Source organism: Pseudorasbora parva, chromosome 18, assembly GCF_024679245.1.
Source record: "Pseudorasbora parva isolate DD20220531a chromosome 18, ASM2467924v1, whole genome shotgun sequence".
Classification (NCBI taxonomy): domain Eukaryota; kingdom Metazoa; phylum Chordata; class Actinopteri; order Cypriniformes; family Gobionidae; genus Pseudorasbora; species Pseudorasbora parva.
Window position 1 is genome coordinate 28,011,024 of NC_090189.1, and position 25,858 is coordinate 28,036,881.

Below are 25,858 nucleotides of genomic sequence, written 5' to 3' on the forward strand. Positions count from 1 at the left end.
CAAACATATTGGGATTCTTACTCATGCTGCTCACTTTTCATAACCAACATATACATTAAAATAATAATATTACAGGCTAATGTTTAGGCCTAAACGTAGCCTATTTAGTTTCGTAGTTAGGCTGTTTTCTTTAACCCACGGCCGATAAAAGCGCCGACGTTCTCATTTTTTCCTTCTTCCTTTAAGAGAGATGAAACAATTTACAATACTCTGTCATTTTTAGCTCTACAGATGAGTTCAAAACATAATTATAAACTATAAACTGTCTATTTTTATTTGTGGACTCAGGGAACTAATTATTTTGCATGCACTCACTCCAAACGCTGTCTTCATTTAAAAAAAAATATTTTGTTTATTAAATGCCAATTTTTTCTTTTCCAAAGCATTTCTAAATTCAGTTCAAATGCCAATCAAACGAAATATCTAGCCAAAATAACGAAAGTGGTGAAAATAAAAATAAAACATTTGAGTTACCATGCAAATTCAAACATTTCGCTGCACTTTTAATCTTCAAAACAAAAATTACAATATTTTTAAATGAAACCTGATAAGTTTCTGTCCCACCAGTGAAAGTCCAGGTAACCAAAACGACGTAGAAATCATAAAGGTGTCGTAAAGTAATTCATATGAATTGAGCGGTTTAATCCAAGTCTTGTCAAAAAATACAATTGCTTCATATGTTAAACAGATTTAATGTAGGCTTTAATTTACATCCTAAAATTATCAACATATACATAGAGCAACCCACATATGGTATAAAAAGCTCAAACGTAAGTGTGATGCACAAGAACCAATGAGATCTGTTCTAGGGCATGACATGCACAAGCTTCCATGTTCACCATATGTGATGAGCCCTATTTATGTGTGTTTATATGTGAATGAAGGTCTAAATTATATCTGTTCATCATTTACATCAATAACACAAGACTTGGATTAAACCGCTCAATTCATATGGATTGCTTTTTCAATGCCTTTATAACCTTTTTGCATCTTCTAAATTTGAATTACATGGACTTTCATTAAAAATATCTTAATTTGAGTGATCCTTTTAATTTGGCTCCATTACCGGATCCCACAGGCCAAGCTCCCTCTGGCTCATCCTGGTGAAACCTGTGGTGAAAATGTTGCCCTCTTTGGTAAAAATGGCTCTCATCGGCCGGATGCCCTCATGTGGGGCCAGTCTCTCCTAAAGGAGAAAAAAAAGTTACCTTCATCCACCACATCTCTGTTAAACATCACATTTTTGTCTTGAATAGACATCATAATGTGTCTGTGTACCAACAGGTCTGTGGTTTTCCTACATGCCATAATACTTACCGCCACCACCTCGCTTTTCCGGGGATCGCACACTCGGAGGCGACGGTCCTTGCAGGTGGTGCAGAACAGGCTGCCGTTGTAGTTCCAGCTGACGTTGTAGATGAGATCAGGATGGTCATCCATTGTGATCAAGGATTCTCCAGTGCCCACATTCCAGATGATGATCAGATTATCACTGCCTGAGACACAAGCACACTGAGCTGAAACCGTCTTTGTATGGCGGGAAAACTACTTCTAATTTATTTACAATAAAATAAAACAACCTACCAAAAGGCAGTAATGCAGACTGACCCTTACCTGCAGTGAGGAGTATGTTGCGGGCAGTGGGGTGCCATTTGATGATGCCCACACGTTTAGAGTGACCCTCCAGCACCACAATGGGCTCACTGATGGGGCGAGAGGGAGTGTGGTCGGGGATCTGCCATACCTGAGTAAACACAACTGTATTAGGGCAATAGTTCTCAACCAGGGGGCCTCAATATCAAGAATTTGGTCTTTTTTTTTTTTTCAAAATGTTTGTATTTTTAGATCATCCTGCAACTTGTATGATTTATTATACATTATTTCTGTCATGACAACTCTTAGATTGTTTGGCTTGGTTATGGATATGACAATGTTGATATGTTTGGTCTTGGCGAAATAGATCCGCTACACTTCTTCTGCTGCTGTCATTGCTTCAGAGCAATTACGGGACTTGCTACGGCCAATACATTCACGACACGCTGCTGTGAGCAACTAAAGTCCCCGATATACTCATGGCAAAGTTCTTTTTCGTTCTTTGTTTAGGAGTGAGCAACGATGTACTGTTAGCGAACATCCAATGCCGCCCACACTGCTGAGAAAGGCATTTAGATGAACATGTAATATATATATCAATATCAAAATAAACACAACAAAATTGAGAATATTTAAATTTAAAGAAAGCATAAAAAAAAGCATCTGAACATTAGCCAAAGAGGGACATGCCCATTTCGCGTTTTAACACTCGATGGCACCATGTCGAATGTGAAGAGGGGGATTGCCATGTTAATCTTGGACTAAATATAGTATGTAGATCTCGTTGCTAGGCAACGTGGGGGAGAGGACGCTGGCGTTGTCTGTTCGCCGCTTCTCCACCCACAAATCATGTTAATGTACTATTACATTTAGATTTTATTTTATTTTCTTATGTTTGTGACTAGTCTAACAGTCAGAGCCACAATTGGGACTGTTGCTGATTGCTGGCAGCCACTGAGAGGACGTTGTTCATCGTTTCGCCGTTTTACACCGCCTCTCTGATGTTTATGTTTGAATTGCTGCGGTTGGTTCTGGTTTGGAGGACATTTGATGTTGCTCGCCGCGGCTGCTCACTGGTGGTCTCCCTCGGGCTTAAGCTGCAGTTTGGCTGAAGTTTGCACCGGGCCAGCGTCATCGGCGTCCGGCATGATGTTGGGATGTTCCGCTTCTCGGCTGCGCCGCTGTTCCGTCTTGCATTGCGGCCGTGGAGCGGCTTGGACTTCTGCGCCGACCCCGGTGTGTCCACAGAAGTGCCCGGAAAAATTTTCTGCCTCCTGCATGGTGCTGCGGCGATCCCCATCGTCTGAATCGTCATGAAGACCCATCATCTGGTCTTCAGCTGTCGTGCCTCGACAACGTCATCAGGACACTGCCGCTGGGAGAAATTTAAAACATGGAGTGGACCACAGTGTGCTGCGGAGCTAACAGAGACTTCCACCATCTGCTCTGCTTCTGTTCACCATCAGCTCTGTTTCTGTTCACCATCAGCTCTGTTTCTGTTCACCATCAGCTCTTTCTGTTCTGTTTTCTGTGTTGGTTGATTGTTTGTAGTATTAATTTTTACTTGTTATTCATTTTTTTGTTTTGTTATTTTTTCCCCTTTGTTGCACTTTGAGATTCTTCGGAATGAAAAGTGCATTATAAATAAAATCTATTATTATTATTATTAAATCGGCCACCGTAGGAGTTAAAACTAAATCAGAATTGAGAGGAACAGAAACTAATAGTCACTGGATGGTCATATAGCTTTTCACCGCTAGATGGGGGAAAATATCACACAGTGTAGCTTTAACAACAGAGCTAACTTGTTTATTAAAATTAAGAGAACTATCAAAAATGACACCTAGATTCCTGATCAGATTCTGCAAGTTAGATGACCAAGGGCCAAGGGCATTACTCCAGTGTTTTGAAGTGTTGGGGGATCCAAATAAGATCATCTCTGTTTTCTTGGTATTCAACTGGAGGAAATTTTCTGCCATCCATGATTTAATGTCTTCCAATCAGCTAAAAATAGTTTCGATATCTGAAGTACAACCAGGGGAAATGGGTAAATAAAATAATGTATCATCGGCATAGCAATGGTATCTTAAGTTGTGTTTTTCAAGGATGGAGCCAAAGGGCAGCATGTATAGGGAGAATAGCAGGGGACCAAGAACTGATCCTTGAGGGACACCATATTTAATCTCCACTGGAGGGGATGATTTAGCACCCAGTTTAACAGAGAATTTTCTCTCTGTCAGGTATGATTCAAACCAGCGTAAGACAGGGCCCTGTAGTCCGACACTATTTTCCAGGCGATCAATAAGAATACCATGATCAATAGTGTCGAAGGCAGCGCTAAAGTCAAGGAGGATAAGTAATGCACTTGATCCAGACTCAATGGTAAGAAGAATGTCATTATAAACTATAAGCAGCAAGCTCATTGGCTACTGATACAGCAAGAACCAATCAGCGGTGCCCTATAGAGAACGATGCGACTACAACCAGACTAAAATGCAATAAAAAAACACACACATAAATATGCATATGCTTAAACAGGTTAATATAGATAATGTAGTAGCATAATAGAAGTAACATAATAGAAAAGTTAGTAACAAGCATAATTAGTCTCTCGATTAAACTTTTTGGGTATACTTATAGATATATAATATATAAGTAAACCTAAAAAGTTGAATCAGTTAGTTTCGCAATATGTTGTGTTGTTCCTTTGGTGTTCAGTGAGCACAGCAGCAATGCCAGCACAGATGACAGCTGCAGTTAACCTCCTCTAACAGCAGTGCATTCAGTGCATGCCATTCACGTTTGTAATGTAGCGTAATGAAATAGCTCTAATAGCATTTATTTAATACAATACATCTTCACATCATCTTGCTCAACTTTGAGGAAATGCATCTGATACCTATTTTTAATACATTATAAAATACGTTTAGTATTTATACTCACATTTTCAAAATGGCATTACAGTAGATACAAAACATCGAACCAACTGACATCTACAAGCAAATACTTCTAGAGCTTTTCCCAATGAATCTTGATCGACTGGATGTATGAAGTTATTTTTCCTCAGGTTCATACATTTATTAAATCATCACTAACTATGAACATGTCCTGCATGAGTTTGACCATCACAGTGTCCAAATCCTGTTTGTCTTGATTTTGTACAGTGGCATACACTGAAAAAGTCACTCAGAAATGGTCCATTTCAAAGAAACAAAGAAACGGACATTTATACATGTGGGGTTTTGGGGTGCAATCACGGCTTTTCATAATTACCGCAATCACGAAATTTCAGCATAAACGGCATTCGCATCCTACTTGGAGATCGTAATTACAACCTGTAAGCTGGAAAGTTTCTGAGAACTTCACCTGCAGATTCATTTAGCCATGGACAGCGTTGCCACAAAAATGCATAATTCCCAGGACAAAGAAGTGAACATCTCCGAGTAGAACATCACATCATCTTGAAATTACTCTAATTATGACATGGCGCAAACGCAGCATGTGTCTAAATACTTTATACGGTCACTGTATACAGAAGTGTGTGTGCATGAGCACATGCATGCACGTGTTCAAGTGTTTGCTGAAAATGGAATGACTCATTCCTATAGACACATCAGGCCCATCTTTCCTTGTCTGTCATTACCAATGGCTTATTTGTGAACAGGTTTCTGGATAAGAGCTCCGTTCTAACATGTGTTTATAAATACCAGCTCCTGTCCCATGCCCGTACCGTTAACTCCAGTCATCACCCTTCATATTAACACTATTGCCAGTCACTGTGATCTTTCACTCCAGTGTGAGCAGGTACTGTATATGGAGACATGTTTCCCTCGTGTGAAAAAAAGGCAACTGAAACATGTTTATGACTACAAGGGTAGCTGGCAGGCAGTGGAGGTGTTTATGAATGTCTGTCATGATGATTACCATGGCAGTGGTGTCTTCAGAGCAGCTGGCCAAGATGTTGTCATTGTGAGGACACCAGTCAATGTCCAGAACAGGCCCTGAGTGTCCAACCACTAGAGGGTAGTTTTTGTCTACTCGACCCATCTATAGCATATAAAAACAAGGAAAAAAGGATAATGTTAAGGCGTGTATTTAAAGAAGCTCACATAGCCTGCATTTATTTGATGAAAAATTCTGTAAAAAAAAATAGTATGTAACATTGTGAAATATTATTACAAATTACAAATTCTATTTTACTATATTTTAAAATGTCATGTATTCCTGTGATGCAGTCTTCAGTGTCACGTGATTCTCCAGAAATCTGAGAATTTGCTGAGAAGATCCTTTATTATCACCAATGTTAAAAAACATATTATATATATATATATATATATATATATATATATATATATATATATATATATATATATATATATATATATATATATATATATATATATATATATATATATATATATATATATATATATATATATATATATATATATATATATATATATATATATATATAGGTCCTTCTCAAAAAAATAGCATATGTGATAAAAGTTCATTATTTTCCATAATGTAATGATAAAAATTTAACTTTCATATATTTTAGATTCATTGCACACCAACTGAAATATTTCAGGTGTTTTATTGTTTTAATACTGATGATTTTGGCATACAGCTCATGAAAACCCCAAATTCCTATCTAAAAAAATTAGCATATCATGAAAACATTCTCTAAACGAGCTATTAACCTAATCATCTGAATCAACTAATTAACTCTAAACACCTGCAAAAGATTCCTGAGGCTTTTAAAAACTCCCAGCCTGGTTCATTACTCAAAACCGCAATTATGGGCAAGACTGCCGACCTGACTGCTGTCCAGAAGGCCATCATTGACACCCTCAAGCGAGAGGGTAAGACAGAAAGAAATTTCTGAACGAATAGGCTGTTCCCAGAGTGCTGTATTAAGGCACCTCAGAAAAGTCTGTGGGAAGGAAAAAGTGTGGCAAAAAACGCTGCACAACGAGAAGAGGTGACCGGACCCTGAGGAAGATTGTGGAGAAGGACCGATTCCAGACCTTGGGGCACCCGCGGAAGCAGTGGACTGAGTCTGGAGTAGAAACATCCAGAGCGTGTGCAGGAAATGGGCTACAGGTGCCGCATTCCCCAGGTCAAGCCACTTTTGGGCTACAGAGAAGCAGCACTGAACTATTGATCAGTGGTCCAAAGTACTTTTTTCGGATGAAAGCAAATTTTGCATTTCATTCGGAAATCAAGGTGCCAGAGTCTGGAGGAAGACTGGGGAGAAGGAAATGCCAAAATGCCTGAAGTCCAGTGTCAAGTACCCACAGTCAGTGAGGGTCTGGGGTGCCATGTCAGCTGCTGGTGTTGGTCCACTGTGTTTTATCAAGGGCAGGGTCAATGCAGCTAGCTATCAGGAGATTTTGGAGCACTTCATGCATCCATCTGCTGAAAAGCTTTATGGAGTTTAAGATTTTGTTTTTTCAGCACGACCTGGAGTTTAATATATATATATATATATATATATATATATATATATATATATATATATATATATATATATTTTTTTTTTTTTTTATTTTTTTTTTTTAAACCATGATTACTTTTTTCATGATTTTTAGATGAATAGAAAGCTCAAAAGAACAGCGTTTATTTTCAACAGAACTCTTTCATAGAATACATTTCTTTACTGTCACTTGCTAAATAAAAGTTGCCTGGTCCTACAGACTCTCGTACATTTGATTTGTACAGAGTCTGGCCACTCTCCACTGACATGCGTTAACTTTCTTGAAGGTTTAAAACTATTGGATCTGCCATAACCAATCGCTAACGTTTGGTCGTGACGTATGTCATCTCAAACTAGCGCACAACATAAACGTCATCGTTCTCAGCCATTCTCTCTGTTCCCTGATTGGACCGTTTAAAATTTGACTGGAGAAAACCAGACAATATACCGCAATCCCAGACGGAGCACTGAAGGAAAATGAAAATTGAGCGAAAATATAGGACGGCAGAGCCAGGCTAAAGTGAAAGTATTAATTTCTTTCAAATACAATCTTACTGACCTCAAAATTGTACCTGCATCCCATATTTGGTATGCAGCCCTGTCACAGCATAATTTCTCTCCATTAATAAATCAAAGATTATTATTATTGTGAGACACTTGAAGTAACTTTATTTGGCCCCTTTGTACGGCCTAGCTCACTCCATGTTGTCAGATTTTGCAGAAATTAAAGGCTGTGTTCATCAATCTCTACTATTCAACCCTGTTACCAAAGTTTAAAATATATATTATCAAATATTCTCTAGTTTATGAGGGAACAATCATTCATTCATTCATACATTGAATGTTTAGTGGTACACAATCATACAAATTAGGGTTTTAAACATTTAAATCTGGCTATCACCAGACCAAGTTCAATTTAAAATTGAACACTGGTCTGGGGAGTCACTTTCTACTGGTGTGATCAACGAGCATTATTCAAATGACTCTGTACTCAATTTTGATAGTCCTTCAACCAATCAGACAACAAGAGGCATGATCATCAAGCAAAATTTTAATGACTGTGTCCGCAATTGGATAGTCCCTTCAACCAATCAGACCACAAAAGGCGTGATCAAAGGGCAACGACCCATCGCTTCTCCATCCGTCATCCTGTTAAACCCGCCAATAGCGCGTAAGGAGGATAAGCTGGTTTGTGATTGGTTCCCGCACAAGTAGGATAGTCAAATCACCGGCAGATCAGGTGGGGTTTACCCAGTCTAATGTTTTGTAGCACAGTATTGTAAGTATAAAATAGATGAAACAGTAAATGTTTAGTTTGACGATCAACATTTTCTGTAGGTTAAGCTCCGCCTTTCACTGACACACACAGCTTCGTGTTTGTTTGTTCCATCCTAGTTTTGGAAAGTGCCTAGCATGTATTTCTGAACTAGTGTTATCAAGACATTCTGTTAGAGATTCTAGTTAATGATTCCGATATAACTTTGATGTTATTTTGTCATTCGGGTTGAGCTAATGCGAGCACGTGTTAGCTCTGTGTTCGGCTGCTCCTTCTCCAGTCACTCCCCTCCTCATAACTCGCGGTGTGTATTTATAACCCTGTGATGAGGCGTTGAAAAGGGAGTTTTTCTTTTGGCCTGCCTGAGACTGAGCACAGGGGAGATGGCTAGCTGGGTATTTATAGCGTGTCTATCCAGGCCTGCTGATATACGCTCGTGACTCGGCAAAGAGGCAACACTAAAGGGCATTAACTGATGGACCCAAACGGGGAAAAAATGGATCCACCGATGTGATGCACTGCTGTGGACTGTGGATCAATATATTATGTTTGACTTTGATTCGTCTAATAATTGAAGATGTTTTAATGCCAAACTCAGCATCTCCATGTGTGGTGATTTAAAAGTTGTCGCGCTCTTGCTTAGTCTGCAGACTGTACTCTGCGAATGGGATAGTCGTGCAAGAGATTACTATTACATCAAGAAAGATGTCCGTACGAGCCTGGGAGGAAACATGTTCAGCATCCACCACTTGTTAAATCAAGGAAGATTTTGTTCCCACATTTAAACATCAAGCTTAGTCTGATGAAGAACTTTGTCAAGGCCGTGAGTAAAATGCAAGCAGCTTTCAAGTACCTCCGTGGAAAAGTTCCACAGTTAAGTGAAGCTAAGATAAAAGAAGGTGTCTTTGTTGATCCTCAGATTCGTGAACTTCTTCGAGATGATGCATTTGACCATGCACTGTGTGGCAAGGAAAAGACGGCATGGAAAGCCTTCCGGTTACAAGCAATACATTTTGTCAGAAGCAACAAGGCAGACAACTACAGGTTGTTGGTGGAAGACCTCCTCGAGGCATACAAAAGCATCGGTTGCGCTAAAGATACATTCTTTTGCACTCTCGTCTAGATTTTGCAGCATTGAGCGACGAGAATGGCGAGCAATTTCACCTGGACATTGCAACAATCGAGGAAACACTATGGGGGCAAATGGAGCCATTCAATGTTTGCAGACTATTGCTGGACAGTCACAAGAGATGCTCCATTTAAGTCCAACAGGCAAGTCAAGAAGCGGCAAAGAGACACTGAATAGGGCTAAACTATGTACATAATAGTTTTTTTTGCTTTTTTGTTTCATAATAAATTTGATTTATATAACGCTTTTGCTGATTTTTAAAAAGTGTTACATAGACCACACAGGTGAACATGATTCCACCAAAGCCCCTTTCACACTGCGATTCCGGCAAATACACGGATAATGCGACACGGCATTTGTTCCCGGGCCACTAGATTTGGTCCATTCACACTGCCAGCCAAATACCATAATATGTGCGCTTTCACACACAACCCGTAACGGTCCCGGATCGAGTTGACATGTCACATCCAGATGTGACATATAATGGCGAGCGATCTCAGCTTCAGCGCGGAAAGTAAGGAGCTCCGTGGTCTCGACTTGTGTCCAGTTTGCGCACATTTCTGCTTGTTTCATTTTAGTTTCTTTTGTAAACGAACACTCTCTGTTTAAAACACCGACTAGCTCTTCATGCCTATTGAAAAAACAAGCTCTAGGAGTCGCACGATAACTACGTACACGTTGCGGCATTAGTTTTGGCTTTTGTTCACACAGCGCTCGTCCCGGGTCGAACCCCGCAATGTTACTAGGTCCCCGACCCGGGTTCAATTCGGTAATCAATTCCGGGACGTGGTTGCTTTCACACAGAAGGCGACCCGGCAATGTTCCGGGAATATTGCGGGTCCGACGTGCAGTGTGAAAGGGGCTCAAGTGTAACATGGTCCAGGATCAACATCTAATCAACCAATTAGATTTAAGGGGCAAGTTTACAATTTATTAACAATGTTATTCACCTATCATTTCCTTCTGATTTTAGGGATAACTTGTGGGTAGGGTTAGATTTAGGGGTAGGGATATGGTTAGCACTAAATATTCGGCAATATTTAAGCAAATTTAAGTGTCCAAATATCTGTCTATCTGCCAAATCCAAAAGAGTTTGTAATATTATACATTTATTTACTGTAACTTTTGATCAATTTTCTTGCTAAATAAAATGTTTTCCTTTCTTTAAAAAAAAGAAAGCCTTACTGACCCCAAAATAATGTATTTTTTAACACTTTCAGCTACATCCCAACTTTAGCATGGAACCCCAAACTTTATTTGGCCCCTTTCTACACAGTAACTGTGTTCATCAAGCTCAACTAGTCAACTCTGTTACCTAAGTAAAAAGTGATCATACAAATATTGTCATTAGTAATATTGGAAATACATTTTATGTAATGAAATAATTCATTCATTCATTCTTTTAAACTGTTCGGTGCTACAAAATTAAACAAGCCATGGTTTTAAATGTAATGACATTTAGGCATTTTAGGTATCCAAATACTTTTTGAAACCACTGTGAAAACATCTGCGAAATCCCAATAGGAACATCATATGATCACATTTGTCAGTGTCAGTTTAATGATGAGTCTTACAGAAGGTAAAAAAGAAGCATGGGTGCATTCTGAAGAAACCGACAGATTTCAGAAGTTCTTAAGGAACATAAAAATGAATATGCCGATATACAGATGACATGAACTTAAAGAGTTAGCTCACATTAATAATTTGTAAATAAAGACAAATTTTTTTTCCCAAACAAAGTACTCGAGTTGCTTCATAAAATTCAGGTTAAACCACTGGAGCCACATAGCCTGATCCTACAGACTCTCGTACATTTGATTTGTACAGAGAGTCTGGCCACTCTCCATTGACATGCGTTAACTTTCTTGAAGGCTGCACTCTGTTGAAGTTTAAAACTATTGGATCTGCCCAGAGCTTTCTGGATCTGCCGTAACCAATCGCTAAAGTTTGGTCGTGACGATGTCATCTCAAACTAGCGCACAACATCAGTGTCATCGTTCTCAGCCACTCTCTCTGTTCCCTGATTGGACCGGTTAAAATTTGACTGGAGAAAACCAGACAATATACCGCAATCCCAGACGGAGCACTGAAGGAAAATGAAAATTGAGCGAAAGTACATAGGGGGGCAGAGCCCGGCTAGGAGCCACATTGATTAATATAATGATGTCTTTACTACATTTTTGGAGCTTGAAAGTGTCAGTTGCGTAGATTTCTTAAAAAAAGTTTTCATTTGTTCCGAAGATGAATAAAAGTCTTACGGGTTTGGACTGACATGAGGGTAATTAATGACAGAATTTTCATTTTTTTGGTGAAGCAGCACTTTAATAAACAGTAGTAGAAATCTAATATTGAAAAAAATACTTTAATTATCATAGTTCCATCAATATTTGTGATCAAATATTATAGATGATAAGATACATGGACATAAGATCTTCATATATTGCTCAAATGATTTCCATTGCTTTGCTGGTATTGCAATGCAAGCTGCTAGAGTTCAACAGATAAGAGAATGATGACAACGCATGATGGAGATTACGTCAACTCACAAATGCTTACTTATCATCTCTAAACTCAGCTGCGGTATGTCACAGAAATGGTTTCAGACAACATATGCAACTTATGTACTCTGTTTCCATGGGGTCCAAACCTTTGCCTCTATGAGGGTGAAATGGAAGCCCATGTGGGGGATGGGCATCCTTAACATGAGCCCCAGTTGAGACTCTTGAACAAACATACCCATAAATACAGTCCCATGAAGATAAGAGAATAGACAAAGGAGTTACACTTTATTTCAATGGTCCACTTTAGACATTGTAGCTACTAGCAACTTGCGACTACATATCAACTAACTCTCATTAGAGTATTAGTAAACTCAGTACACTGTAAAAAATTATTTAGAAAAAAAGTTACCTGGTTACCTTAAAATTTTGAGTTCATTGAAATAAAATGTTTGAGTTATTACAATGCACATTTTTTGAGAGTCGACAAGCTTTAAAATATTATTAAAAGATTTTATAAGCATATTGGGTAATTGTGCGTGGTTTATTTCTGATGACGCAGTGAAACATGCCAAACAGTGCTATTTTCATGATTTATTAAACATTTTATGTGGTTCAGATAAAATAATATTTTGAGTTTCTATTTATTAAACAAATTTCCTTCATTGTATCAAATCAAATTTTTAATTTCAATAAACTCAAAATTTTACGGCAACCAGGTAACTTACTTTTTTAAGTTAAACCAAAAAAGTAAGTAACCTGGTTAGTAGAGGTTAAAGTTTTTAACCTCAACTAACCCAAACCACACCTCACCCTAACCTAACATTAGGTTAGAGTGAGGTGTGGTTTGGGTTAGTAGAACAAGTGACTGTAGAATGCCTATTGTTGGGGGAGCATCACAACAAAGTGTTAGCAGATTTAAAGTAGACAGTCTACTAATACACATGTATTTGAGTTGACATGTAGTTGTGGACCGTCAAAATAAAGTGATAGCAACAAAGATTGAATGGCATACATATACATTGTATAAATATACATATAACATCCACTGAATTTAGGACCACATATGGTATTATTGTACCCTGACAATGCCATAAACTTCACATGTTCCAGAAGTTCTCTCAAGGTACTTACCTTTAAGAGAGGCATGACCAGAAAGGCTCCGCCGCCACTGGACTCCACTATAACTGCCAGGAACTTTGGGTTAACTGCACAGAATGAGCTGTCCCATGTCACTTTGGAAACCCGAATATCATCATAACCTTGATCTGCCTTCACCGCCTGCCCAAAAACATGCCGGAACTTACTCTGGCGCACAATGCTGCGACTCATGGCTGTGAAAAACAGAGAAAGGGTGGTAAAGTATCAAATACATATAATTGTGTGCATATATATATATATATATATATATATATATATATATATATATATATATATATATATATATATATATATATATATATATATATATATATATATAGACACACAAAATATCCTATATAATACATACAATATTTAATTATTATTTTGTGTATACTTCATGGTAAAGTTGCTCAGAAATCAATAATTATCAAACTGTTATTTGTTTGTGTTGACTATTGCATGTAGCTTATTTCCACTTTTTAATATGTCATTTAAAAAAATGCTGGATTTTTTTTTTTTTTTTGCAATTAAAAGGTTAGTACAACACTGATTAGAAATGTGTGGCTGATGAGACACTAACCTCTAAACCTGTATTCTGTACATGTATTAACATGTATTACGCCAATGATAGTAACAACATAAACAAATAATAATAATAATAATAATAATAATAATAATAATAATAATAATAATAATAATAATAAAACATTAAATTGCTTTAATAATGTCAGTAAGATACATTACTTGTCCCTCCTCGAAACACTGGCCTATTTAAAGTTCTGAATACACAGCTTCATATTAAAATTACAGTAATATAAAGCATTATTCATATTAACATTGAACACATAGTTATAGTCTATTAATAACAGTAATAATAGGCCTAATATAAGAATAATAACAAGGAAATATGATATGGAGACAGGGATAACTATGATAAACATATTACTGTACACTGTGGTGTAATTATCTTTTCTTTTGAGTGAACATGATGTTTATTGCAGATCTAGAATAGATGTGAACATGCTTTTACTCATGCAAACTCAAAAATATTACACAAACGTGACATAAGTAAACCTGTTAATTAATACAAATATACTTTATCTATTAATTTCACTTTATTAAGTAATGTCTTTGCTGCTGACCTTCAGGGATTCACTTCATCCATACAAACATGCTAAAATGAATTAAGTTTAACATCACAATTGTGTTACATTTTGTTTGTTTTTATTGCTTTCTTTCCTCTTTTGTGTCTGCAATCCAGTACCGCTGAAAGATTTCTGCGCCCTCTACTGTGCAGGCATGAATTAGCATTTTCTTCAGCCTGAGGTTTTTTCATTTCACTTTTGGTGTGAAAGGCTGTTGGTTTTTGTTGTTTTTAAAAAACAAACAAGCAAGCCCAGCACAGGTGAGAAAAAGTAACACAAAAGTAACGTAACTCATTACTTTCTATAAAAAGTAAGTAAGTAATGCAATTAGTAACTTTTTTAGGGGGTAACGCAATACTGAAACGCATTACTTTTAAAAGTAACTTTCCCCAACACTGGTTTCAACAGATCATGTATGTCTGTTTGACATAAACAAACAGATACACAATCTGCAACATCAACACAAAAATACCCTAAATAGCATCTACTGAACAACAGAGAACAAGCCATGGCGTAAAAATATTTGAGTGTTGTAACACAGATGCCAGTTTAACCAATTAGAAATTAGAAATTAGCCACAGGGATAAAATAATAATCCTGTTTGACCCTCCTGTAGCAACAGCAGAAGTTAGCTTTAAAGGTCCACTGAAATCAGTTTTTTAGCGTTTAGTATGACTGTGTTAGCCTTAAAGTTATAAATAAGCTGGTCTGTTCCAAAAACTATGACAAAATTTGCATTTAGGAGATATAAGCATTCGAAATTTACAGTCTCTCACTTACGTTAAAACAAATCTTAGATTTTTGTGACATCATCGCAACGTCAAATCTTCTGTCCAATCAAAATGCTCTCTAGAATCTAAAGCCCACCCCCTACACTGCTGAAGCTGAGGCTAAACGTGTAAATATGCTTTCATTTGAGGCGAATCAAGTCTGTTTTTACGTTAGTTTCACGCACCGCAGCAGCGCACACACCAACGGCTCTGGTCTAAATTTAGACTACAGACACAAGAGCGCAGCGCGGATCATATGCGCGAGTCCGCGCAGACAACAAACATATCGACCCATTTGAATTCTGCACAGAATGCTGCATTTCAAAGTGAGGAGGAAACTGGCTTAACCAAACAGAAAGGTCCGCTCTTGTGCTCTAGTCAAACTGTATATTAACGATACGCTATTGGCTGGTTCAAAAAAGGGGAGGAGCTGCTAACAGCTGGAGCCGTTTCAGGGGAAATTACGTCAACACATTGAATAATGTGGCGCGTTTCAAGGCACTTCAGTAGGCCTTTAAGGATTACCAGGGAAATAAAAGAGGTAAAAAGTTAAATTTATTAATACAGATATTATGGGTTTAATGTCTGTTTTGGGTGGGTTTTGCATGTGTTTTAGTTCAATTTTCTGTAGTTGAGTTTAGTTTCTTTGGTTTTTCATTGATTTATTATGATCTGCACCTATTCTCTATTTCATTGATTAGTTTGACGTGTTATTTAAACCCCGAGTTTGTTCAGTTCATTGTCTCAGTGTCGGGTCCTCCCTATATGCAAAATACACAAGTTACAGGGTTTTATAAATACAGCCTAAATACATAGGCTATCTGTGTGCATGATCAAAGACAGAGAGAAATATGGACAAGTATAAGCTACTTTGGGCTTTGGGTGTGTGCTTAAATGTGCACTATATAGGATTTTTGCAGTAAAATATCCAAAAACCACCAGGCCAATATGTTGTTCAGTTGAGTTCTTACAATATCCCAAATGCTTCCAACTGTTTGTAAATCGTGAGAAAATTGCTATTTATAACTTGGACGTCTGAGGTAGTCGCCTGTCAATTGCGTCACTTCTGCATTACCCTCGGTTTCCGCCATAGCAGTGTGAACATGTCATAGCAGCCGCTGAGCGAACGCACAAAGTAATGTCATTACATAATTTTAAACACACTCAAATGTATCTGATATGATGAACAGAGCTGCGTTACCTCATACTCATGACCGGAAAAGCGGAAATGGCACCGGCGACTGTGTCCCAGCATAATAAAAGTCCCGCTACTATCGAGCCGTGTGTTCCGTAACAATTGCTCCAGTGGCCTTGCTCAGCTCCCTCAACACTCGGTCCTGCTCTGCTTCATACTACAGTAACGTTAATAATCTCATCCATAAACATGATTTCTGCCCCAGTCCTAGCCTGATTCATTCCCACCGGCTGTTAGGTGAAGACCACATGTCCCAAGATTCTGTGCTCGACTTTGTTTCCTCGGACGGAAAAGTTACATAGTGTAGCTTTAAACAGACAAGTTTATGCAAAAAATATGTCAAAATGTCCATCTTGGGGGGTTTTCACTTAATGCAGTCCGTTATGTCCTAACATAAACAGTTGGGAAAGTAAATGAGATCATTCACCCCTTTTCACCAAATAATTTTAGTAACTCAAGAATCAAATTTAGTTCATACAGTGAAGACTATGTATTATTTTATTTTTGTACATTTGATTACTTTATTAAAATTCTGTATAGTATGCTTATTATTAGTAGTAAGCGTCTTTTGTCTATTGTATTTGCCATTTTATTTATTATTGTATTACTGACTGTTCAACTCACTGTTGTTGGTTGATAGTGAAACTGCTTAAAAAACGATTAAGGGGTCGGGGTCATTTTATTTTATTTATATGAAGCACTGACAGGTCCCCCTTATAAAGTTTTGCTTAGGGCCCCCAGAAGTCTTGGGGGTGAGCAGTGGATCATGTTCTCATCAATATTATGTTAATTGTTCGGTTTTATGCATTTTTGTATCCAATATTCCGAGAAGTGTTATTTTGAGTTTGTCCAGCCTTTTATTTCATGTGATTGCAATCAGTGCTAACAGTAATGGACAAAAGAATCAACAAAGTATGAGAAGTCTTTGATAAAAGATTTACATGATACATTTTAGGCTACACACAAATTTTCCTTAAACACTTTCAAATGTAACCTTATTCAATAAAACGTTGGGCCATAACTTTTTTGTTTTTTAATTGATGTTAAATAACAAGTATCATCTGATTCTACAAAGTCTGTTTAATTAAAATATTTGTCATTTTTTTTACCATCTTGAATTAAAATTTTAGGTGATGAAAGGAATTCATGTGCATACTTTAAAACATCCATGTTTTCTGCTAGCGTTAGGAGTAAGTTAAGTTGTAACAGCAGCACTATTTTTATTTACACATGTATAACTGTTTTCATTTAGGCTATTGCAAAAACAAATGTTAATATTAAAGTTTGCGACACACACTGACACCACATGGGTAAAGTTGTTTAAGCCCCTTCAGAATGCAGTGTCTTTAAACCACACAACAGTTTGTCCCATGTGAGAAGGCCCCCTCAGTGTCTTCTTCAGACACGGCCACTTTCCTAATATAGTCATGCCAAACTAACCACGTGTCTCCCCCCTCTGTCCCCTCTAGACATGATCCTTCCAAATGTACAAAGGGGCAGAATGAAAATATGCCCATATCGGTGTATACCGCCTCGGCTATTCTTCTCAATATGCTCCGCGCACACCTGGTCTTTAACTATAGACATTCCTATATCAACTCAATAATCAAGCAGAACGTGCTGCGCTGATAGGTTATGATGATGTCACAGTCAGTACGTGACAGAAAAGAACAGAATTTACAAACCTAGAAAACGCGCGTGTCGTCACAATGCAGCATTCCATCATCACGAGGAACTGCATCTGTAAACTGTCAATCAAATGAAGCACTTACCTCTGTCTTTGGGGAATATACGTTGGTTCTGTCTTTAAATTTGCTCTTCCTTTTCTCAAGACGGTTAGCGGCTCCTCTGGATGCTGCGCTTTTAGAAGTGTCTCGTTTATTCCAGGTCACAAACTTGGTACGGACTCGCAGAACTAGTGCGAGTTCGTCCTCACTAGTTGTTCCTGAACATCGAGAGAGAGAGAGAGAGAGAGAGAGAGAGAGAGAGAGAGAGAGAGAGAGAGAGAGAGAGAGAGAGAGAGAGAGAGAGAGAGAGAGAGAGAGAGAGAGAGAGAGAGAGAGAGAGAGAGAGAGAGAGAGAGAGAGAGAGAGAGAGAGAGAGAGAGAGAGAGAGAGAGAGAGAGAGAGAGAGAGAGAGAGAGAGAGAGAGAGAGAGAGAGAGAGAGAGAGAGAGAGAGATGGGGGACTGGATAAGTGCACAGACGGGGTGTATAGGCTATGTATGGCAAGCCAACTTGACAATCCATTGAAAAATAAGCAATGGTGGAAGTACACAAGTCAGTCAACTTGAGGAAAAGTAATGATAGCCTAAGGCCTACTTGGTTTTAAAAATGACTGACTGATGAATGTTTATTTATTTTGGAGTTTTAATGAATTGTCAAGTAGACAGCACTAGTTGTCAATAAGGAAGATTATCCAGACAATCATTGGTCTGCAAGTTATTTTATTTTATTTTTATTAAGAAAACTTGGCATACTGATGACAACTACTAGCCTACTGATAATTCCTGATAATTCAAATGTGCAAACGTTTTCACAGAAAAAATAAAAATAACAAAAATACCATATAGTATATAACAATAAGGGGGGAAAAATGTGTGTAAATGTGTGTTGACAAATATAAACATACAAATATAAAAACAGACATAGAACAGACATAGAGATAGGGCAAAATGTGTTAAACAACAACAACAACGCAAACATACTACGTATACTATGTTTACATAATTTGATTACATCAGAAGATGCATGAGCATTAATTTGCTTTATTTTAATGTTATATTTAGTTTTTCCAACCTTCCCACATCCATATGGTCATACACAAATCTAGACATGTCCAAATTCAAACAGCTTGCCCTTTTGAAGCAGATATGGCTCACAAAAAACTGACAATTGTGACCTAAATATGATTTCCATTTACAATAATACATCTATTTACAACATTCTGCACAGGGCATTTACCTATGGCAGTTGCCATGGCATTCAAACAAGCAGGGGAAATAAACCGTTCATGATGCTGGCTGCTTTTAGATCTGCTGCAGCTTTGATTTTTTTTTAACAGCCTACCACCGTGTCCTAACCAGACACGATGCGACAAGATTTTCAGCGGCAAACCAGACTCGACCCGAGATCAATCAATCAAAAATCACAACGAATCAGAAGAGCGTGTGGGTGGGCTCTCTGCAAGCTGCATTAGCAACAAAATTGAGAAGTAGCTACGATATCGAATTTTGTTGATATTCCAGATGTGTCTTCATCTATGTGTGAAGATTTTATCAAGTGATTTATCAATAGAATAAGGGATCTAAGATTGGGGATAAATTCATATTCTTCTGATCCCTCTACTTGTACTGCTGTTTTTAGTAAGTTTAGACCCATTCCTGGCACTTATTCTTCAAGAAATAGTAGATCACCTTAAGCCTTCAGGCTCTTCTACTGATGTTATACCTCCATATTTCCTTAAACAAGTCTTTGATGTTGTTGGTTCCCATCTTCTGATTATGATAAATAGCTGTTTAGAAACTGGTATGAGTTATGATCTTCTACCCTTGCTTAAAAAAAAACTGAACTTTGGAGAAAACAGTCCTCCAACAATTGCTTTAAATTAAAATGTTTCAATCTGGGTTGAAGAAAACATCATTCTACTGAGATGCATTTTTGAAGGTTTTTAATGATGTACTAATAGCTTGTGGTCCGATGATTTTAGATTTACCTGTTGCATTCGATACAGTACATCATGCTGTTCTTATTGCCCGTTTGGAACATTGTGCAGGCATTAAAGGTATAGTGCCCAGGAATGGCTTAAATCTTATTTTACCAACAGAAGTTTCTCAGTTAAGTTACTTCTAGTAATGCTGTGTTATCCCGTGGGGTTCCCCAGGGATCTATTTTGGGTCCTATTCTTTTTTCCTCATGCATGCTCCCAAAAGGTTCTATCTTTAGAACATATGGGCTTTCATTTCACACAAGATGACAGTCCACCAAAGTTTAATCGGAAGGTCCAAATACTATAATTTCATTACATTGTTACGCTGATGAAACCCAAATTTATCTGCCCTTAAAATTATATTTGGATGGTTTGTCCACTCGTATGGCCTGTTTGTTGGATATAAAGGCCTGGTTGTCCCGAAAGTTTCTGAATTTCAATGAGAGTAAAACAGAAATTATAGTATTTGGACCTTCCGATTAAACTTTGGTGGACTGTCATCTTGTGTGAAAAATCTGGTGTTTGATGAATCTCTGAAATTTGATGGGCAGATAAATGCAAGCATTGAAATCATGCTTTTTTCAGCTCTGTCTTTTATCAAAAGTAAAGACATTTCTTTCTTTTAAAAAATTTGAAAAAGTAATCCATGCCTTTATCTCTTCCAGGCTGGATATAATGTAACTCACTTTATTCTGGGATTAGTTCAAAACGCAGCAGCTAGACTGCTGATGGGTGCTCATAAATGGGATATCACTCCAGTTCTCTCCCTTACACTTGTTGCCATTGCATTAGTGGATTTTAAAGGGGGGGTGAAATGCTGTTTCATGCATACTGAGCTTTTTACACTGTTAAAGACTTGGATTCCCATCCTAAACATAGACAAAGTTTCAAAAACTAATGTTGGAGGTTTGATGGAGTATTTCTGTGTTAAAAATACTCCTTCCGGTTTCTCACAAGTTTTGGAGAGTTTTTTTTTAGTATGGCTCGGCTTGACGTGAACAGAGTGGAAGGTCCTTGTATGGGCCGTACGGGCTCTTCTCCCGGTAGGGTGCGCGCGAGTGTGACTAGAGCGAGAGAGGAAATGCACGCCCTTAAACACTCTTTCAAGGTGCAGATCCAGTCATCCGTGAACACTTCTGACGCGCCCTATGGTCGCGCCGCGCTCCACTTTATTCTTATGGGTGACGTCGAGCGACTTCAACGCTTCAGCACAGCATTCCGGGAAGGCAGCGCTGCATTTTAACCGATTTGAACGCAGAAATGACCAGAAGCTTTACAACATCACTTCAGTCGCGTCGCAAAGTGGATCTCCACCGTTCACTGCTGTCAGGACTTACCAAAACATACCAAAGAAGTGTGTTTTTGACAAAGCGGTCCCAGCGATAAAGGTTCGGTCCTGCTTTGGAAGCAGGCGGTGAGTAAAACTACTTCAAACGTATATGCTGTTGGCTATCGTCGCGTGAGTAAACATCAGTAAACGACACGATGAGATTGACTGAAACTGAGTGTTTCACCCCCCCTTTAAAATATTACTTCTCGTTTATAAATAACTAAATTGTATGGCTCTATCTTACCTTTTTGACTCATATGACACTTTTTTTGTGTACATATGATACAGACTTTTGGCATGCATATAATATGAAATATACACACCCAACTAATCCTACCAAACAGGTACATTTTGCACACTAGATTCACGTAAAATATTACTTTTGCGTATAATGAGCATGCCAAATAAAAGCCTGAACTCGTGCTATAGATACCAGAATATCATGTTGTCCAACCAGATCACTCCAGTCATCCAGCCATAGACTCTTATTTATCCCCGAGTTGAGGTTGAAGTGTAGGAGTGACCGTGCTGTCTCAGCAGCCCAGACTCTGGGATAACTTGCCCTTTTAAGTCAAAGTTTAAAAATCTTTTTGTCCAATAAAGCATAAAATCCATGTTGAACAGTGGTAATTACATTGCAGTCTATGTGGGGTCAGAAACTCTTAGTTTGTGTTCTGCAGAAAAACAAAGGTCTTACAGATTTGGAACAACATGAGGGTGAGTAAATAATGCCAGAATTTTCATCAATAATTGAGACACAAAATACCACCCACTGAGTTTGTATGAAAGGAGACCAAATTCATACATTTTGAATTTGAGAGACTCGAGACATGAAACAAGCATCAGCTTCACATACCTGGATGAGAAGTCTGTTATCCACCCTTTTCCCCCACATTAGAGCAGGCATGGCCATTTGTAAACTTAACTGCAATGTATTGCAAACTTATATTTCTTAGTTATCATATTATTTTATTGTATTGTCGTAATTATAAACTGGTTTGTAATGCAAAGTTTTACCATTTATTGCACTATTCATACCATTTCCATATTGCAGCTAATGAATTGGAAGTCTCACACATTCACAGAATAAGGTTTCATTATCAGTCCTTGGGATGTCACAGACAATCACAATCAAGACAATCACAATCAAATATTCCATGAGACTGGTGAAATAATTGATTATATACTAGTTACTAACTAGAAATTCAAATGTTAAATGTGAAAATGGCTTGCCGTAGAGTATGGGCAGGGGGGTCAAGGCGGTCCTGTCTATTTTTGAAACGGCTGTCGGTGTCGGGCTATTTCTCTCGGGCCGGTGACAGGGTTATAGATTGCAGTGGGAGCACTCACCGAGGTCAGGTGGCTGTGAGCACAGCATAAATCCCTGCATTTTGCACCCTTGATTTAGGTATACATCAGTTCAGTGGATCTTCTAAATATAAAATTAATCAGATATGGCATGTATTTATCCCTTCGGAACACAGCTTTCATGCATTACGGTAAATTTAGGTTTATTTCTAAATGTTATCTGCTATGGCTTAAAATACAGGATCCTTTTGGAAGATCTGATCAGATGTACATTTTCAGTTTTTAAATTGTAGCAAGCATCAGTCAAACAAACTTAACTTTATTTCTGAACAATATGAACAACTATATACAAGTAAAATATTTATATTAATACAGGATTCTCACTCTTTTTGACCAATAGATTTATATTATTTTTCTTGTCATTCATAATTACTGGATAATGATAATTATTCCAGAGACTGGACTCACTGAGAGCAATTCCTATTTATTTATTACAACAAAATATTTTCCCCTGACATTTTAAGATACATTTTTAGGCATGAAAAATAATACATTGTAATAAAAAGTCAAAGTGTTCCAAAACAAAATGTATGACTGCGAACCATAAAATACCCCCTTCCCTGAAAATACCAAAACATACTTTGTGAATTTGACATTTTCTTTAATTGTCACAGTTTAAGCACAATAAAAAGAGAAAATATTTTTCCAGTCTTACAACAAACAGAAAGACACATTTTCATTTTCTTTCTTTTCTTTGCTCTACTGTACAACAAACACCCTTACAAGCAACTCTAAATACATACCCTGGGAGCATGCTTCCAGAATACAAACCACAGTTTAAAAAAAACATAAAACAATAATAAAAAGTGCATATTAAAATACCCCAAGTCTCTTTTTTGTTGTCCCTTTAATAAAACAGAAAATGCTGAAGAAAGAAACTGCACCGAAAACAGACGGAAAATATACACACGCTCATGTTTAGGTATAGATTTCATACACATCCACAAAATATACATACGCACAATGAGGCCCATAAACTCTACATTCTACGAGTACCACAGAACTGATCCCATTCTCATTAAACCAACATGCATACACATTAATCTCACATCTGTAATAATTGTACACTCACAATGACATGTCATTCTTTTCTAACTGTATTTAAACACTCATCCATGTCTCTCCTTCAACCCCCAACACTCACACACACACACACCTCCAGTCCAATCCAATTCAGCAGAGAAAATTGTGGGTTTCGTTCATAGACTGACAGGTAAAGAATGAAGTGGTAATGTACTACCATAGTATGCAAAGAGCGACCTGATAGACACTGTGCAAAAAGTATATCAGTCATAGCACTTCATTGTTCCTCCAGAGCAGCTATTTTTTTCCTACTCAAATGATGGGTCAGGATTACACAATTTCTATTTTATGAGCCATCAATCCCACCAAAAACATTCAAATCACATTGTGCTCTAAAACATTGTTTTATTTCCGGTTGGATAAGGCCCACTGAGGTATGCGTGGCAAGTTAAACGGATAGCTCTGTCATTTACTCACCGTCATGTCGATCCAAAAGTGGAAGACTGTCTCCTACGGAAAAACAAAAATTGATATTTTGAAGAATGTTTTTATCCATACAATGAAAGTCAGCAGGGTCCAACATTTTTGGTTTCGGACCCTGGTGACTTTCAATGACCTTAGTGTTCCACAGAAGAAAGTCATACGGGTTTTGATTGACACAAGGGTGAGCAAATTTTGACAGAATGATCATTTTTGGATGAACTATCCCTTTAGTTACAAATTCACACGTGCAGACAAGTACACTCGCACACACACACGTACACTCGCGCACACACAGAATAGAAGTCACATAGTGTGGTAAGGGTTAACAGTTCGTTTCTTCAGCCTCCGCAGGGGATGTGTCCTCCCATATTGTTGGCGTGCTGCCACGGGTATCGAGGCAGGAGCAGGTAACGGGGCGTAGCCTGCCTCCTCCTGTGCATTATCCTCCCTCCAACACCGATTGGAGGGTGAGGAGAGTGGCAGTGGCATGGCATCATAGTCACTATATTCCCCCTCTTCAGTCTTATCGTTATTCTCTGCGTGTCCGAGTGTATGAGATCCAGTGGACGAAACAGGAGAGGAAGGGAGAGCAGGAGTGCACCGAGGCAAAACACACTTCTTTTTTGAGGTATCGTCACTGTAGGAGTGGGGCCGTGGCTTATTGGTGGGAGCAGGGAGTAAGGCGGGAATCAAGTCGAGCTCGTTTAGGTCGATGGTCGAGAGCTCCAACGACCCAAGCTTGGCCAACGAGGCCGATCGCTTCATCTTTGAGGGTGGGGTCAGTCCAGCCTGCCGGATCCGAGCCTCCACCTCTTTGGTCCTCTCTCGCGTAGCCCGGCCCTTTCTTTGCTCCCTCCTTGACCAAGGCTGGCTCAGCCGCCTGTCCAAGCAGCCACTCACCTGCCAGAGGAACGCCCCAAGCTCTTTCAGGGTTTCCCAGGTTTCTCTCATGTCCTTTGGACAGTGTCCCAGGGGACAGTCAAAGTCAGTGTAACTCTCCTGCTCGGTGATTCCCTCAAGCTGGAGAACCACAACTGGAGATGAATCAGAATGGCTTTGTCTTGAGTGCGCGAGGCCGGTGTTCCTGTGCTCTCCCTCCCCGAGTCGTCTCTCACTTTTGCTTCCTGTTCGGTCCTCTTCAGCTGAAAGACTCCCGTCTTTCTCCATCTTGTCCGTGTTGTTCTGAGGCTGGTGATGGTGTGTTGACACAGTGCTCGGATCAGGTGTGAGGTGCGTGTGGGTCGAGGTCTCCTCAGTTTTCTCTCTGCTGCTGGTGTTGATGGGGGAGCGCCGTGACGGACATGCGGGGGCCGAGGACGCCGGTGCCACTGTCGAGACCACCTGCTTGATCTTCTGCTCGAGCTCTCTGGTGGCTCGGCGCACGCTGCCCTCTGGCCAATCTTTCCCATGCTCCACCTTCTCAGTTTCAGCTTCTGCTGATGTGGCTGGAGTGAACTCCTCTTCCTCACTGCTGCTACAGGAAACAGGTCGGCTGGTAGGAAGGGGGGGAGGGGTTACACTGTGCTGTATGGACTCCATTTCTGAAACTATGTTATGGACTGAGACACTGCAGCTCTCCTGTAGCAGAAACACAGGAGCACAAGGAGGTCATTTGTATTGAATATGTACGTCCGTTATTTTGTGATTTAAAGGACAACTCTGGTGAAAAATGAACCTAGGGGTAATTAACAGATGGTTACCGAGTGGATTGTTCTCTGG

At 38.7% G+C, this 25,858-nt stretch overlaps 2 protein-coding genes across 3 annotated transcripts in view; both read right to left on the bottom strand.

The window, feature by feature from the left end:
- coro6 (coronin 6) overlaps positions 1-18,183 on the bottom strand; it is a 32,746-nt gene extending 14,563 nt beyond the window's left edge. For both annotated transcript variants that reach the window (XM_067424091.1, XM_067424090.1), the window contains exons 1-6: positions 18,001-18,183; positions 13,110-13,309; positions 5,518-5,640; positions 1,615-1,744; positions 1,318-1,496; positions 1,067-1,186 (exon numbers count right to left, since the gene is read on the bottom strand). In XM_067424091.1, coding sequence (XP_067280192.1) covers positions 1,067-1,186; positions 1,318-1,496; positions 1,615-1,744; positions 5,518-5,640; positions 13,110-13,307 — 750 coding nt within the window. In that variant the 5' untranslated portion in view covers positions 13,308-13,309; positions 18,001-18,183. The remainder of the gene's footprint in view (positions 1-1,066; positions 1,187-1,317; positions 1,497-1,614; positions 1,745-5,517; positions 5,641-13,109; positions 13,310-18,000) is intronic.
- Positions 18,184-22,876: 4,693 nt separating this feature from the next.
- The window catches only part of ssh2b (slingshot protein phosphatase 2b), a 37,159-nt gene continuing 34,177 nt past the window's right edge, over positions 22,877-25,858 (bottom strand). The window contains exon 15 of the mRNA XM_067424380.1: positions 22,877-25,717. Within this exon, the coding sequence (XP_067280481.1) occupies positions 24,443-25,717 (1,275 nt within the window). The 3' untranslated portion in view covers positions 22,877-24,442. The remainder of the gene's footprint in view (positions 25,718-25,858) is intronic.